At 44.1% G+C, this 16,583-nt stretch overlaps 1 protein-coding gene across 6 annotated transcripts in view; it reads left to right on the plus strand.

Annotated features, from left to right (window-relative positions):
• Positions 1–16,583, plus strand: part of Cfap94 (cilia and flagella associated protein 94) — a 47,552-nt gene that overhangs the window by 12,347 nt on the left and 18,622 nt on the right. For all 6 annotated transcript variants that reach the window (XR_005091151.1, XM_037203994.1, XM_028891785.2 and 3 more), the window contains 3 exons: positions 10,935–11,072; positions 13,491–13,637; positions 15,352–15,455. Coding sequence is in view for 5 of the 6 variants with exons in the window: in XM_037203994.1 (XP_037059889.1) it covers positions 10,935–11,072; positions 13,491–13,637; positions 15,352–15,455 (389 nt within the window). In the remaining variant the exon portion in view is untranslated. The remainder of the gene's footprint in view (positions 1–10,934; positions 11,073–13,490; positions 13,638–15,351; positions 15,456–16,583) is intronic.

A 16,583-nucleotide genomic window follows, 5' to 3' on the forward strand; every position in this document is an offset into this window, starting at 1 on the left:
CTTACTAACCCCAAGAGCTGTCTCCTCCCATGGTTCTGCCTGGGGATAGTTTCCCAGACTGGAAACAGAGCTCCAGAGACTCCCTGAGGCCTCAGGTATCCAGGCATAGGCGGCTCCCAAGTCCAGGTTATTTCCTTTTTACCTGCTGCACCTGGGGATTGTGGGTAAATCTCTTCTGGATTAGGAGTCTCTGAGTTTCACTTTAGCCGAATTTGAACAAATGTTTTGGTCCAGAAGTGCAGCACGGAGGTCTCTCATGTCTGAGTGCGTCGGGTAGAAATGGAACTGGCTTTAGTGGGAACAAAGGTATTCCTGTAAAGATGTCTCCAGTGTCTGAGTGAGACTGGAGGAAAGGAGGCCTAGGGACGGTTCCTGAACCACGGGCAATCGTGGGTCCATCTGCAGTCTCCAAGTCTGTCTCGGAGCCTCTTCTAGGGCTTGGAGCCTCTTCTAAGGCAAGTTTATGTTGATAGGCATTAACTTGGAGCCTCACCCAGGCTCACTCTGTGCTATGAAAGGGCCTATAATGCTGGGGTTTGTGCTGTCTATCTGAATTAGTCAGGGCCTGGGATGCGTATTAGATCTAAAACTCCATTTGAAATGCCAGCCAGTCACAGGTATCATATTTCCAGTAACATGCATTCATGACTAAGGAAATGGGTGGGTCTTAAAATAAATTGAGATTTTATAGCAGCCACCATGAGGAAGATGACTTTGGGTAAAATTGATTGCTTGATGGTGCTAGTACAAAAAGGATTTTAAAATGCTATGGAAGCTCTGGGATGAATTGTAAATTAGCCTGCAGGCTTTGAAAGCCGGGTGAGTAGTTGGAGAAGTTGAGCCTTTGGATCACTGGTGGTGGTGTCTACCTTGTGCCTCAACTGAACTCAAGCAGAGCAGTGTGTAGCTGTGAGTGTGCACAGCGTCTGCTGTTGGTGGGCCCTAACCTGATGTCAGCTATGCTGGGGAACTGCTTGTTTTGTTCTTTTGAAGGCTAACTAGAGAAGGGAATTTGCAGCTATGGAGAAAGCCTCCCTCTATGTGAGTGCTTTTCTCTCTGTGTGAGCGAGGGAGAAGTAAGCCACTGGAGAGTTCTACAAGGGAGAAGGCAAAACGCTCCGGGCCTGCATATGTAACAAGCCTCAGCTTTGGCCCTCTGGTCTTAACCAGGCTCTGTGCTGAGATTCTCTTCCCTGGTCAAGATGGTATTCAGACATGAAATTGGATACACAGGCAATGGAGCTAACTGAGGGCAGTAATCAGGGAGGTCAGTCAAGAAAGGCAAGGTGGATGAAAGGATGGACGGAAGGATGGAAGGATGGATGGATGAGGGATACAGAAGAGACAGTTTGGAGGGAGATGTTTGGGCCCTTGAACAGAAGATGGTTTGTAGCAAGGTAGGTATGGGGAAATTCATTCCCCCCCCTCCTGTATCTGTCTGTCTCTCTCCCAATTAGTGGTGCCCCTGCCTCAGCCTCCCCAGTACTGGCACTCCACCGGCTTGGCTCCAGTCTTAGTGGGAGTTCATTCACAGAGGTTTGCTCACAGCTAAGTTCCTGGGTCTTCATATAGACCAAGAATTTGGAAGCCTTGCCCTGTGTTGATACATTGCAGTGTCTGGCGTCTTTCCTGAACTCTCTCAGTGACAGGGTGTGTTTAAAGAACAATTCTGGCCTAATGTTAATAAACTAAGTGATCATAAACCTGAGGTGAAACTTTCCCGGCATATCTTTAGTAATCTTTTCAGTATGACAAAGTGAGTGGAGGAGATTCACGAGCATCTGCTCGTCGAGCTGATCTTGTGTATCTGAGCAAGGCGGTCTGACAGGGTAACAGTGATCTGAGCAGTAGGAGGCATTGGGTCACCTTTGCTGACTGAAGATACAGGAAGCTGCTCTAAAGAGAGGAGTGCTGGCCTCTGTTTGCATTGGCCAAGGGAGTGTTTTGCCTGGTTACAGTCCGCTGAGAAGCAGTCACCAGCGACTGGGCTGATAACAAGCAGGCACTGCACCATCTCTGTGTAGAATAGTCTAGTAGATTCAGGGCATAGAACAATGTCCCACGTGCCATGAAGGAGTAAACGAGGCACGGTGGCCCAAGTGGAGACAAGACAGAACAGTGGCATCGACAGGTGCTGGGAAGAGTGCAGTAGAACGTTATTTTAAGTGTGTTCCTTTTGTTTATGTTGCATTTGTTTAACTCTGTGAAGCTGAGTTACTCTGCCTGTGTAGAACACCTGATGGTCTAATAAAGGACAGGCCAATAGCAAGGCAGGAGAAAGGATAGGTGGGGCTGGCAGGCAGAGAGACTGTATAAAGGGAGAAATCTGGGAGGAGAGACCTGATCTGGGAGCAAGAGCTGGAGGTGGTGGTGTCACATGCCTTTAATCCCAGCAGAGGCAGTGGCAGGCAGATTTCTGAGTTTCACGTCACACCCTAGTCTACAGAGTGAGTTCCAGGACAGCCAAAGTTACACGTATCTTGATCAATAAAAAAGAAAGAAATTAAGATTACAGAGTTAAACCTGATATAAGGTGATGAAATCAGAAACAACAAGTCCTAGAACAAGAAGATATTTTGGGTACATGACGTTAGAGGGAAAGAAAGGTCAAAGAAGAGGGATTGTTCTCTTGGTCTAAAGTTGAATGGTTATTACTAAAAAGAGTGGAAAACTGCTGAAGGTTCTAGAATCTGGCTTTGTGTTAACTGTGAGACATTCCAGATAGAGTCCCTGAAGTCTGACGCTGAGGTACTTGTCTGTCCTCCTAGCACAGGGGCTGAGGCAAGAGGACCTTGAGTTCCAGGCTACACACTAAGGCCTTGTCTCAAAGCAACCAACCAACAAAAATCACCATGGCCAACCCCAACATTGAGAAAGGCATTCTAAGCTAATGCGGTTGTTTATTATGTTAAATTACATAGCAAGTATTGTCACATAAATTAGGATAAATCTTTGGGTTTAGAATGACTATCATTCATGCATTCCAAGAATGATATGAAATTAATTGAAATCTGAGTCTTGCTGTAATGCTACTCATACTACTCTGCTGCGGGCCGCAGGAATCTATCACAAGAACTCAGCTGGTTATGGCAAAGTCACTGCCTGGAGGGATCAGGGAAATTCCTCCAGAGGAAGCCAAATCCCAAGGAGCTTTTGGTGTTACTTGGCTTGTTATATATCAGCTGTATTCTGTTATGAAAATCATGTGTGCCTTCATTGTTTTCCCAACTGACTTTTCCCTAAGAAGGGCTAACAGTGTGGACTGATCAGTCTCTGGACATACACATTCCAGGACTTTGGAGAACAGCCTCAGGAAAGGCTTTCTCTGGAATCAGATATCTCCCTTGGCCACTTTCAAGGACTAGCAGTAATAACAGTCCACATGCAAGTCTCCTGATTTAAGACAAATTCCACAAGGAGACACTGCCTAGGTCAGGTAGATGTTCAGTAATAGCTTTACACAATTTAGCTCGGACCCTCCATTCTTACAGCCTTACTAACTTTATAGACCTCTAACTCCTTATCTAACCACTTCTAGGAATATTTAGATAACTCTCTATGCTGACAGCTATGCTCAGCCAGAACCCCAGTTCAAGCCTCCCTGTAATTATCATCATTATCAGCATCCGGCCAAGTCCATCCCCAGATGGAGGAAAGTACTTTATCAGAGATACCTCTGTACTCTCTAAGAACAGACTTAAGCATCCAGGCTACCTGTTTGAGAAGGCCTGGTGGATGTGCCAATTAAGCCTTACTTCCTCCTTTCCCAAACCTTACCTCTAGTTCCAGATCTCCCTTTAACTATCACCAGAGGCATCTAGCTGTACACAGGTTGCCTAGCAACTGAGCACACTTTCCCCCACCCTGCAGAAAAACGGCAGATAGCTTGGACAGATAGGAGCCACAGGAAAAAAGAAGACAGTTTTATTTTCTCCCATTGACCTAGCAACTTACAGATTTTTAACATTTTCTACCAATTGCTGTGGGATGATCTGTATGTCCTGTGGGAGCCCTTCTTGGGTTCTTTGTGGCGTTACCCAGCAGGTCCGTATAGAGGATGATTAGGACCATGGGCCTGAGTGCAGGTGTTTGAGATGGTCTGCACTTGGCTGTGCTGGGGGATGGTCTGTATGTCAAGTTGTTCTGATTGGTCAATAAATAAAACCTGATTGGCTGTGGCTAGGCAGGAAGGATAGGCGGGACTAACAGAGAGGAGAAATAAAAGGACAGGAAGGCAGAAGGACTGGCTGCAGCCGCCGCCATGACCAGCAGCGTGTGAAGACGCCGATAAGCCACCAGCCACGTGGCGAGGTATAGATTTGTAGAAATGCGTTACTTTAAGATATAAGAACAGTTAGCAAGAAGCCTGCCACGGCCATACAGTTTGTATGCAATATAAGTCTCTGTGTTTACTTGGTTGGGTCTGAGCGGCTGTGGGACTGGTGGGAGACAGAGATTTGTCCTGACAGTGGGCAAGGCGGAAAAACTCAAGCTACAACCAATCATGTTTAAGACTATAGTTGAGCACATAAAATCCCTCTTCTTAGATATTACCTGAATTCAGCCTTTAGTTAATTCATTTCCCCACTGGTCACTTCCCTTTGGAGTTGCAAATGATAATTAACAGTTATTGCCTCTCAATGTGATTCTTATCACCCCTCCATTTGACCCTGGAAGACTGGCTTTATATACCAGGACTTCCAGGGCACAGGGGACAGAGAAGAGAAAATAGAATGGAAGAACTAGATGGGTAAAAACTTGAGAGGAACAAACTGAGATGGAAAAGAACTAGATTGAAGGGCTAGAAGAGAGGACTAGAGGAACAAGATGGGAGATGAGGAAGAACCAGATGGGGAGGAATGAGATGAGGAAGACCCAGATGAGAAAGGAGGAGATGGGAGAGGAGCTGATAGGGGAAAGAACTAGACAGATGAGAACCTAGAAGGGACAGAACTAGATGAAGGAACTAAGATAGAACCTAGAGGGGACAGTAGATAAATATAGAAATCAGGCAAGAAAGGAGCTAGACATGAGAGCAGAATAGAAGCTGTGTAGAGAGAGAACTATCACAGAATAATAAAGTGTATGAACTAAGGAGTTTCGTGTACATAGATTCATTTCTTTTCATCAAAGATTAATTATCAGCTGGTTGTAGATTCTTCCCAGACCCTGGGAGGGGACTATCGAGGGGCTGGACCCCCATAGTCCCTGATACTACTCAAAATTCTAGTTCTCTTATGGTGTACACAGTAGAAGTAACTAAACTTTATCTACAGATAACTTGGAAGTCAAGTACTTGCCTAGCATATATGAGCCCAAGGTTCTAACATCACGGGAGGGGGGGGGGTGAGGAGAGAGAATAAATATGAACCCAGCTTTCATGTGAGTGGAGTGATTATTATAAAGAATTCCAATCAGATCTTTAATACTAGCCACGTTTGGGTTGGGTTTTATTATCTCCTCAAACAGTTAATTATTCTAGATTGATATGCTTCATCTTGAAGACACAAGGAAAGGACCACGACCAGCACAAAAATGTGTGTAAGTTTGAGATCACCATGTGTGTTGGTAACAAATCCTGGACCCCTCATGGAGAATCTGCTGCTCATGAGACAGCTGGTCCAACATTAGGCAGAGCAGGAATTTACTGATGACCAAGGGATGCTTTGATCTGTTTTCATGCAGGGGCAGCTATGTGCAGAGGCTGCTGGGATGTATAGTTTGATGAACTGGGATTAATCTCAACCACATGTCCTGTCTGTTCTGTTTAATGAGATGGAGAAATGAAACTATCTGGAAGAAAGTCAGTTCAGCGTCATGTGACCCCATGTAGGGCATGGACCACTGCCTCTTCTTTTTGGAGCTGTTAAATCTTCTGTTGTTGAGAGTTCTGTATCGTAATCTCACAAGCTAGATGAGGTGACACAGATTCTTGAACGATATTGATGTGGGGACAGTCCTAGGTTGCTGTTTATGGCCAGTCTTTGGTTTGTCAGGCCTGCCGTCATCCTGAGGGGCAGTACTGCAGGCGGCTGTCTCTGCTGCCTGACGGGATCTGTCTTTACAAAGGGTTTTCCTTGGTTGCTGCCTTTGATGGGATGAGAGGCTCCTTGAGTGCTGCTGTTCTCATGAAGTTTCCATGCAGGGAGACTGATGTTATAATATAATGAGAATGTTATTTTGAAGTGTCTCCATTATGGAGCATTCCTGGAGGGATTCCTAGTGGCAGCGGGTTATATTTTACTGATTTGTTTATAATGAAAACAGTTGAAGAAAGTGTTAAACACAGTGGCCCATCTCTGTCACCCTCAGTCTCCTGACAAAGATGAAGGATGGACTAACTCTGGCTTTGAAAGTAGCTTGGCTGTGGGTGAAGTGCTCCCCCAGAGCACCACATGCAGCAGGCAGGAGCCATTGGTGCGGTAAAGATGACTCTTTAAGATTTATTTTTATGTGTATAACTGTGTGTGTAGATGAGTGTCACATCCTTACTAGACCACAGTGGGGAGTATAAATAAGTATGACTTTGATACATACTGGAAACCAAATGTTCATGTGATTCACTTGGAAGCCAATCTGCAATCCCCCCTGAAGTATGCCTGTTTTGAGGAAATAATTGTGAATTAAAATATATAAGTGTAGGGGCTGGAGGACCATTTGGTGGTTAGGAGCATTTGACCATAATCATAAGCTTGGAACCGAAAAGACCAGCATCCTCTGCAAGCACATGTAATCCCAGCTCAGAGAGGAAGAAGAGGAGACCAGAGGATCACTAGAGTTTGTGGGCTTCTAGCCTGTCCCAGTGTGAGCCCTGGGTTCTGGCCACCACATGTGGACAAAGACACAGACAGATACACACACACAGACACACACATACACAAAGTAAATATTTAATAAATAAATAAAATATAAAAAATGCGTCAGGAAATTTAGTTTGATCAGATATCATAACTTCGGAACTGATGCAAGTTTTACAAGTCCAGTGGGAAATGAAGCAGGAAACAGGAAATGATGTCTAGAGTTTAAAATCATGTGATGACATGCAAAGTTTACATGGACAGCATGGTGAGAGGCTCCTAAAACATCAGAGGTACCTGTCAATCAGAGATAACCGGAGGAGCAGATTGAACAAGCCTCGATTTACAGGTAAACACGGATTAGACAGAAAACAAACTGCTCACATGACTGTAGCAGGAATCTTAAAAGTTCTTATTAATAAAATCAAACCCAGGGCCAGTTATTGGGGTGAAACGCTGGATGGTCATAGAGAAAGAACAAGCCACAGCTAACCTCACCTGGCCAACTTCTCAGCTGATCTTGTTTCCTCAGACTGGAGGCCTCTGTGTCCTCATATCCGAATGGTTCCCAGCTGAACTGTGCTGCTCAAAACCTAAAAGCTTAACCAGCCAAATGCTTAACCAGGTCAAATGCTTCTAGTTTCTGGTCCTCAAACCTTATATACCTTTCTGCCTTCTACCACCACTCCCTGGGATTAAAGGCTCGCTTTCTGGGATTAAAGGCGTGAGTCACCATGCTTGGCTGTATCCTTGAACAGATGGATTTCTGCCTCTGGAATGCTAGGATTAAAGGCGTGTGCTACCACTACCTATCCTAAGTATCTAGTGGCTTTTCTTTTCTCTGACCCCAGATAGGTTTATTAGGGTGCACAATATTTTGGGGAATACAATACCACCACATTTCCTCTCTTTTTGTCTAAAATTTAAAAAAGCTTATAACTAATACAAGAAAAACTATATATACTTATATCTAATAAGTATATACAATATATAGTCAAAAAACTCCATTATATATATTAACAATGTCCAGTCCAGTAACATTTGATAAACTCAGACAAAAAAAAATTCATTACTGATCTTATTTAAAACAAGTAATTCCTTTTTAAAAGTATTTTTTCTTTTCATAATAGATTCAGTAATCTACCTTTTGTCATTTTTATATCTTTCTCTTTTTCTTTTTTGTGTAAATTCAGTGATCTACCCATTTATCCTATTATTCTTTATCTTTTTTCTCAGAATAGATTCAGTGATCTATCTCATATCTATATTCTTTTCTCTTTTCTCTTTCTTTTTTAAACAAAACCTCTGCATCTCATCTCCATGTTCAGCTTTTTTCCTGACCATTAACAATTAACAACTTGTAACCAACCATCATAAACAATGACAATATCCATAACTCATTAAATGACCAAAAACCTCCCATCCCACCTCTTGGGAATGTGGGCGTCGTTTTCTTAAAATTACTTCCTGCTTTCTGGGGGTGGGGAGGTGAAGACATCTTTAGGGAATCCTGAAAAGAAAATTTTGGGGTTAATTGTCAAGTCCTATATCATTTGTTCAGTCTTTGCATATTGGGAAAGTTCAGGGCTTGTCTCAAGTCCTTGTTGAGTAGTCTGTCAGGCTGGATCATCTCAGCTAGCCATCTTGAAATTGTCCTAAGCAGTTTGTAGTCCAACGTCAATCTTTCCGTGGTGTTAATCAGCTTAATGGCTTTACCATAGTCCATGTGGAATCATCATTGTGGGATCCTATCATCCCTTTGAAGATTCCAAAGTCGCTGTTAGGTGTGGTCATGGTTCCCTTTAGAATTTTTTTTTTTTAACCTCCTCTGTGGTTTGGAACAATCGCAGCCTGATGTCTGTCTGTCTCTCAGAACCATGAATGTTCTTCCCTAGAAGACAATATCTTCACAGCAATTCTGGCAATTATTCTCTGAACAAGCAGTAGTAAATCCTTTGTCCCAGGTAGCAGCATCACTGCAGTCACCAACATGATGAGAAGGAGCTGGCAACTTAGAGTAGCAGCCACTGCCTCCATGGTCCCACCACCGTTTTTTGGTTCCGTCTGGGCCGAAGCTTCTCCCAAGCCTCCTAGGCCAGCCTCAAACTTGGGATCCTCCTGCCTCTGCCTTCTTCAGTAAATCCAACCAGCGTGATCCACCACAACCGGCTGAGGGTAGCTAGGTTCTGAGCAGGAGTCCACAAGGCCATAGACAAGCAGCTTTTTCATGAATTCATACCACGAATGTTGGGTGCCAGATCTAGCATGAATCTTAAAAGGTCTTATTAATAAAATCAAACCTGAGGCCAGGTATTGGGGTGAAATGCTGGATGATCAGAGAAGCAGAACAAGCCACAGCCACCTTACCTGGCCAACTTCTCAGCTGATCTTGTTTCCTCAGACTGGAGGCCTCTGTGTCCTCATATCTGAATGGTTCTCAGCTGAACTGTGCTGCTCAAAACCTAAAAGCTTAACCAGCCAAATGCTTAACCAGGTCAAATGCTTCTAGTTTCTGGTCCTCAAGCCTTATATACCTTTCTGCCTTCTACCACCACTCCCTGGGATTAAAGGCTCGCTTTCTGGGATTAAAGGCGTGAGTCACCATGCTTGACTGTATCCTTGAACAGATGGATTTCTGCCTCTGGAATGCTAGGATTAAAGGCGTGTGCTACCACTGCCTATCCTAAGTATCTAGTGGCTTTTCTGTTCTCTGACCCCAGATAGGTTTATTAGGGTGCACAATATTTTGGGGAACACAATACCACCACACATGACCTCAAAACAAACATGAAAGTAAATAGAATTTGTGCCCTGTAGATGTAACCAACCGTCTTATTAAATAAGAAACACAGAACCAATGTAAAAGAGAAAGCCAAGAGGTCAGAGCTCAGAGCTAAAATCTCACCCTTCCTCCTGCGGTGGTCCTAGCTTCCCGAAAGAGAGTTACTTCCGGTGTGTATGTCTTTTCATAGTCTTTTTTTTCTGCCTTCTCATTGGTTGTAAACCCAAACACGTGACTGCCTCGTCACTATCTGTATGTACAGCCCCCCGCCAGGTCTTAAAGGCGTATGTCTCCAATGCTGTATCCCTGAACACACAGAGATCTACCTAGCTCTTCTACCAAGTGCTGGGATTAAAGGCGTGTGCCACCACCGCCACACTCTTGCTATGGCTCTAATAGCTCTGACCCCCGGGCAACTTTACTTATTAACATACAATTAAAATCACACTTCAGTACAATTAGAATACCACCACAGTGCCCCACTGAACAATGGGGGTTGGAAATTATTTAGATGAAAAGGAATCTAATGGGCTGGGTGTGTGGCACTCCTTTATTCACTGCTTTAGGGGGAACTGTGTGAGTTCAAGGCCAGTCTGGTCTACATGGGGAGCTCCGTGCCATCCAGGACTACAGAGGGAGAAGTGAGTGTGTGTGGAGGGGACGGAGGACCTGGCTGTTGTAGTTGGTTTTTTTGGCTGGTTGTATATTTTATATCAAGTTACTGGTAAACATCATCCATCGTTTTTGTGTAAATTGTGGCTGTTAGGTTGAGGCTTTGGACTTCCAAAAAGGCAATTTGGGGGCTGGTGAGATGCTCAGTGGATAAATAAGTTTGCCACCAAGCCTGATGACGGGATTCTGTCCCTAGGACCCACATGGCTGATGGAGCAATAACTGGCTCCCGAAGGTTGTCCTCTGACCTCCACACCCACACTGTGGCAGTATGCATGTTCCCCTCCCCCAATAAAACCACTTTTGTTTGTTTTGTTTTTTGAGACAGGGCTTCTCTGTGGAGCCCTTTCTGTCTTGGAACTCACTGTAGACCAGGCTAGATCCACCTGCTTCTGAGTGTTGTGCTACCCCCAGGTGGCTAAAATCCCAGGTTTTTTTGTTTGTTTGTTTTTTGGTTTTTCGAGACAGGGTTTCCCTAACTAGCTTTGCGCCTCTCCTGGAACTCACTCCATAGCCCAGGCTGGCCTCGAACTCACAGAGATCTGCCTGCCTCTGCCTTCCAAGTGCTGGGATTAAAGGCATGTGCCACCACCGCCTGGCAAAAAAAAACCCAGTTTTTAAAAGTTGATTTCCTCTTTAGTTGTATCTTTGTGAGTGTGACCCTCACACATTTGTATCCTCAGTGGAAGCACTACATCCAGTGTGATGGGAGCCCTGATCCTTCGATTGCTCAGGAAATGAACACTTTCATTAGCCTGTGGGAAGAGGAGACGAATGAGACCTTCGAGCAAGTGATTGAGAAAAGCAAACTGGTGCTGTCCGTAAGTACCCCAGGCTGTCGGCTCCAAACCAGTCAACGTGGCTACTCCTAAGCCATGCATTCTCTCACAGCCCACCTCCCAAAGCAAGACGTAAACACAGCGTTTACCACTCCATCTCACAGAGGCAAGCCATGAAATCATTTGAATTTATATGGCTGGTCTGGAGGCACTGGGGGTCTTTAATTCCCACCTGACAACTGTTGCTGTGGTTTGGGTTGTAAATGCTCCCCAAAGGCCTGTGGTGCTCTCTAGTGAGTTGCTAGGATGTTCAGGAGTGGGTTCTACTGGAAGGAAGTGAGTTCACTGGAGTGTGTTCTTGAGAGATGTTGGGATCCTCCCAGGCTTGGCGCTCTTCTCCCACCACACACCCCATTACCTTTTTAATGTATGGGCTAATGGCTTCCCCCACCATTACCTTTTTTTTTTTTTTTTGGTTTTTCGAGACAGGGTTTCTCTGTGTAGCTTTGTGCCTTTCCTGGAACTCACTTGGTAGCCCAGGCTGGCCTCAAACTCACAAAGATCTGCCTGCCTCTGCCTTCCAAGTGCTGGGATTAAAGGCGTGCACCACCACTGCCTGGCTCCCCATTACCTTTTTAATGTATGGGCTAATGGCTCCCCCCATTACCTTTTAATGTATGGGCTAATGGCTTCCCCCCCACCATTACCTTTTTAATGTATGGGCTAATGGCTCTCCCTGTGGTAGTTTTATCCACATCATTGTGCCTTGTTCAGATTTACCCTCTTAGTGAAGGTGAAAATGGAACAGTATCCTAACTTCTGTGTCTGCACATGGGATGCATGGACTCATCTAAGAAAAACACTGAGAAAAAAATTAATAAGTATATTGTTTCATTAAAGAAATAGGTGAGATCCATTAGGCAATAGAAGACTCTGGAAGCCTTTGGAATCCCAGATGGATACTGTACTATCTATCCATGAATCCCTAGTGGCTCCCACTCCTTTAGAGGTCATCACGACCTAAAGCTGTGATGAGAATGAAATGGACTAGTGTGGCTAGAAACCTCAAACTATGAAAGATAGGAGCAAGCACATCTGTAGAAGGTCAGGAAATACGTTTTGATCATTTTTAGCTTATACATATGCATTGAGACTTCTTAATCACAAAGAAATCAGAAGTCACATTGAAAGACTGTGAGCATACAGCAGCGTGACGGATGGAAAGATGAAGAGCAGCTAACCCGGGGTGGAGGAGGGTGGGCTGGGATCTGGGCAGGGATATCCAAAGCCAGTACAGAGTAGGAGTGAGGTGATATTTAAAGAAGCAATGTTGACCGTCACCCAAAACTGAAATATAGGAACCTCTAATGCATGGAGCCCAGCAAATTCTAAGAAAAGATAAAGACTTAGAACATTCTGACACCCCACACACCTAATACGTATGAGAACCCTCTCACACACGCACCAAATACATACAGAACTGCACATATACCTAATGTATGTGGAACCTCTCATACATCTAGTGTGTATGAAAACCCCCTCACACACACACCAAACGTATATAGAACACACACACACACACCAACTAATTTTCTACCTCTTGACACCAACAGGGTGTCTGCAGTTGAATTTTGACATTAACTACCCAGAGATAGCATAGTCCCCATGTGTTAAGGGTTTGATTCACTAGCCTATGCATGCCTGCCAGTCATCCCCAAGGTTACTTCTACTTCTGAACAACCAACTCTAAACAGGGCTCCCCTAACTCTCTTGGATGAGGTACTCTATTATAATGGCTCACCAAACATAGAAAACTGGCACTTATATCCAGTATAAACAGCTTGATGAAGTAGCGCACAGGGCACAGTAGGTGAGGAAGATTGAAATGATTTCATGAGTTCTCTGGGTGTTTTGCATGCTTAGCAGCTTGATGTGTTCACCAACTGGGAGGTTCTCTGAACCCCACCATTAAGGGGGTTGAGGAGGCACCACGATATCAGCAGGGTGAAATCACCCCTCAGGGCTGAGGGTGCAGTGAACACCTCCACCCCAATATCACCTGCTCACTCAGTGTTCACCTACCCTCTGGAGAGTCACCACGCTGGCATAAACTCAAACGCAGATGAAGTTGGGTCATTATGAAAAACAAACTGGTTTCTTCTTCCCCAGCACTGAGGAAAATCCACAGTCTTGTTAGTGACACCAATCCAAGAAGATGCCTTGAGACACCATCATTTGGTCTGGGGTGGTGGCAAACAGCATTCTTCTCTGAGCTGGTTACTGAGAGCTTTGTGCCCACGGGGTTGGAAATGCTCAAGGGAATTCTTTGGAAGAAATGTTTTCTTTCTCTGTGATCTTAAATTACAGAAGTCAGGAAAGGATTTCTCTCCTTGATCTGAAAGTGATGGGCCATCCCCTTTCCATGTCCCTTTGACATGAAAAATATTCTTTACATTTCAGTTGATTGAGAAGCTGAAGTTAATTTTACTGGAAACTCCATCATGTGACCTGGAAAGCAGGACCATCGCGCAGCATCAAGGGTCAATTCTGCGCCTGCAGGAACTCCTCAGTCAGAAGGTGGACGTAGCCACAGAACTGCTTCTCCGAGTACGGGTAGTATTTCTTTACAGCACTAACTTTAACAGGCTGTAGTGTCTTACTGTGTGTTATAGTCTGCTAATATTTCTAAAAACCTTAAAATATTCCAGGACAAATCAAGGAAATGAAGGACCTGTGATGATATGATTTAACAGCTGTTAACAATTTATTTTCTAGCCGGGCGTTGGTGGCGCACGCCTTTAATCCCAGCACTCGGGAGGCAGAGCCAGGTGGATCTCTGTGAGTTCGAGGCCAGCCTGGGCTACCAAGTGAGCTCCAGGAAAGGCGCAAAGCTACACAGAGAAACCCTGTCTCGAAAAAACCAAAAAAAAAAAAAAAAAACAATTTATTTTCTAAAGAGTCAAAACATTATTAGCCAAAAGCTCATTTTCCTTATATTTGCCAAAGTTTACTCAATTCATTATGAAAAAAACTTTACCAAATAATATATCTACCATAGGTAAACTAGTTAATAGAGATTACAATTATTGATATCCTAATTTTCATTTTGAAAGTACTGTATAAACATGAAATTAAAAGAACAGTACTATGAGTCCCCATATGTGCCCTATGTGAACTATGAATTTTCAATTAATTTAGCTAATTTATGGATAAAAATAAAAATGTAAATGTTTCACAACATTTTTTGTCTTCCTTCTCTCCTTCGCTCCATTCAGAAGTTTGTGTGTTATACATTTCTTCCCCAAATATCTCAGCAATAATGTTATGATCCAAATAATTGTAAGCTAGTATACTTGATAAAACTCATCATTTCATAATTCCAATATCTGGTCCACAGTCTAAATTTCCCATAGATGTTTTATAAGTTTTAATTCTGTTGCATTTCTGAAGAATCATCAGAACACAGTCTGCAGGCCTACACTACAGAATCACCAGAACACAGTCTGCAGGCCTACACTACAGAGTCATCAGAACAGTCTGCAGGCCTACACTACAGAGTCATCAGAACACAGTCTGCAGGCCTACACTACAGAATCATCAGAACACAGTCTGCAGGCCTACACTACAGAATCATCAGAACAGTCTGCAGGCCTACACTACAGAATCATCAGAACACTACAAAATCATACAGTGGTTTCAGGCATTTTGTCTTTTGGTTCTTTTGATTTAGAAGAGTCCTCGGACAGCCTTGCTGGGATGTAGTCTAAGTTTAAATAGCCCTACAGATAGATTTGAGCTGACCCTTGCTGTAGTATGCAAGTCACATTCTTGCATCTACTGTGTGTATTGTAGGACAAATGGAGTAAGGATTGGGTAAGAGAAAGCAGACGTAGTATATTTTCACCTTACATTATACATTGTAACATTACATTTGAAATAGAGATATGGTACAAGCCAGATCTTAGTGCACCAAAGGAAACCAGAGAACCTGGTGATGCTCTACAGTGGTAGGGCTGGTCTAGCTAGCCAGCTGCCTCTAGGATAGCATTCCTATCCCTGTCTTACCAGGCTGACGTTACAGGAAGCCACCAGACATCTACAGAGGTCCTGGGGACCCAAACTTTGGTCCTCGCATATGGCAGTCACTTTAACCACTGAAGCCATCCCCTTGGGCTCTGAATTTTTTTTTTTCAGAAAAATTCTTTGCTATTTTGACTTAAATTTACTTTTATCCAGATTATTCTTGTAATAATACCAGTGACTGTGTGACTATCCTAAGCTGTATGACTGTGAGAGGCTCTTCTATGTTTTTCTCTTACAGGAGGCTAGTACCTTAGCAGATCTGGACAGCGGGAACATGGAAAAAATCATCCAAGATGAGAATGTTACCCTGTATGTGTGGGCAAACCTAAAAAAGAATCCCAGGTACTCCCCCTCACCACTTCCCCAGAGACACAGGTGTTTAGTAGGTTGGCTTGAAGTTTAAACATCAATTTCCATAGGTCATTGTACCTGAGTCATTATATCCCAGTGTCTAGTACAGATATGCACAGTGAATGTGGTGTCTTCCCATGCTGGTCACATGAGTGGTGTACATGTATACATGTAGAAAAGATACTCGTGTGCATAAATAAATAGACGCACCATTTTTAAAGAAATTAGGAGCCCCCTTTCCACCATCCCCTGCCAAAGCTGGCCTTGAACTGGTGATCCTCCTGTCTCAGCTTCCCCAATGCTAGGATTGCAGGTGCGCGGCATCAGGCCTAGCTCTGAGCTCCATTTTTGATGTTTCATAAAAGGAAGAAACAAAATATTTCCCAAGTTGTATTTTCTACAAAATGCTGTGATTTCTATAAACTTCAAGACATGTCAGCCTTTTTGTTGTTGAGAATGCTACACACAGAACCGTAAAGGAAATTTGTCTGTAGGAGAGGGGATGATGGCATGCTTTCCTTCATGAGATGGCATGCTTTCCTGCGTGAGATGGCATGCTTTCCTGCGTGAGATGGCATGCTTTCCTGCGTGAGACGGCATGCTTTCCTGCGTGAGATGGCAGTAAGGAACAGTGGGGACAGTAAGGTTCGGCTTTACTCTGATAATGATAGGGAAGGATCGCAAGGATTAGTTCAGCGCTAGACTGGCTGAGCACCCAGCTGTAAAAGCATGGCAGGCACTGAGAGAAGTCTGGAGTGGGGTGTATCTGGAGAGTCATCAGTGAAAAACCAATGTTTTCCGTGTCATGGAGTTGTCTGAGCATGAAGTATGTTCACACATACGAAAGGGTCATTTGTTCACACATATGGAAGGGTCATTCAGAGCCTCTTAGAGTTCATTCCGGGAGGCCTCTTCCTCTTCACCAGGAAAACCAAAGTTCACGCTGACACCTGGTAAGGCGAGCAGTGATAGAAGCCATAGGTGATCAGATTTAGAGAGACAGAGGAGGCTGGGTAGGGCACCAAGAGGCTCTGGGGAGACAGAAGTTGCTGCTGGAGAGAAGGTGTTGGATTGGAACCCAAGAGAGTGTTCTGAGAAACACTGGGTCCCAGTGCTGCA

Source organism: Peromyscus leucopus, chromosome 3, assembly GCF_004664715.2.
Source record: "Peromyscus leucopus breed LL Stock chromosome 3, UCI_PerLeu_2.1, whole genome shotgun sequence".
Lineage (NCBI taxonomy): Eukaryota > Metazoa > Chordata > Mammalia > Rodentia > Cricetidae > Peromyscus > Peromyscus leucopus.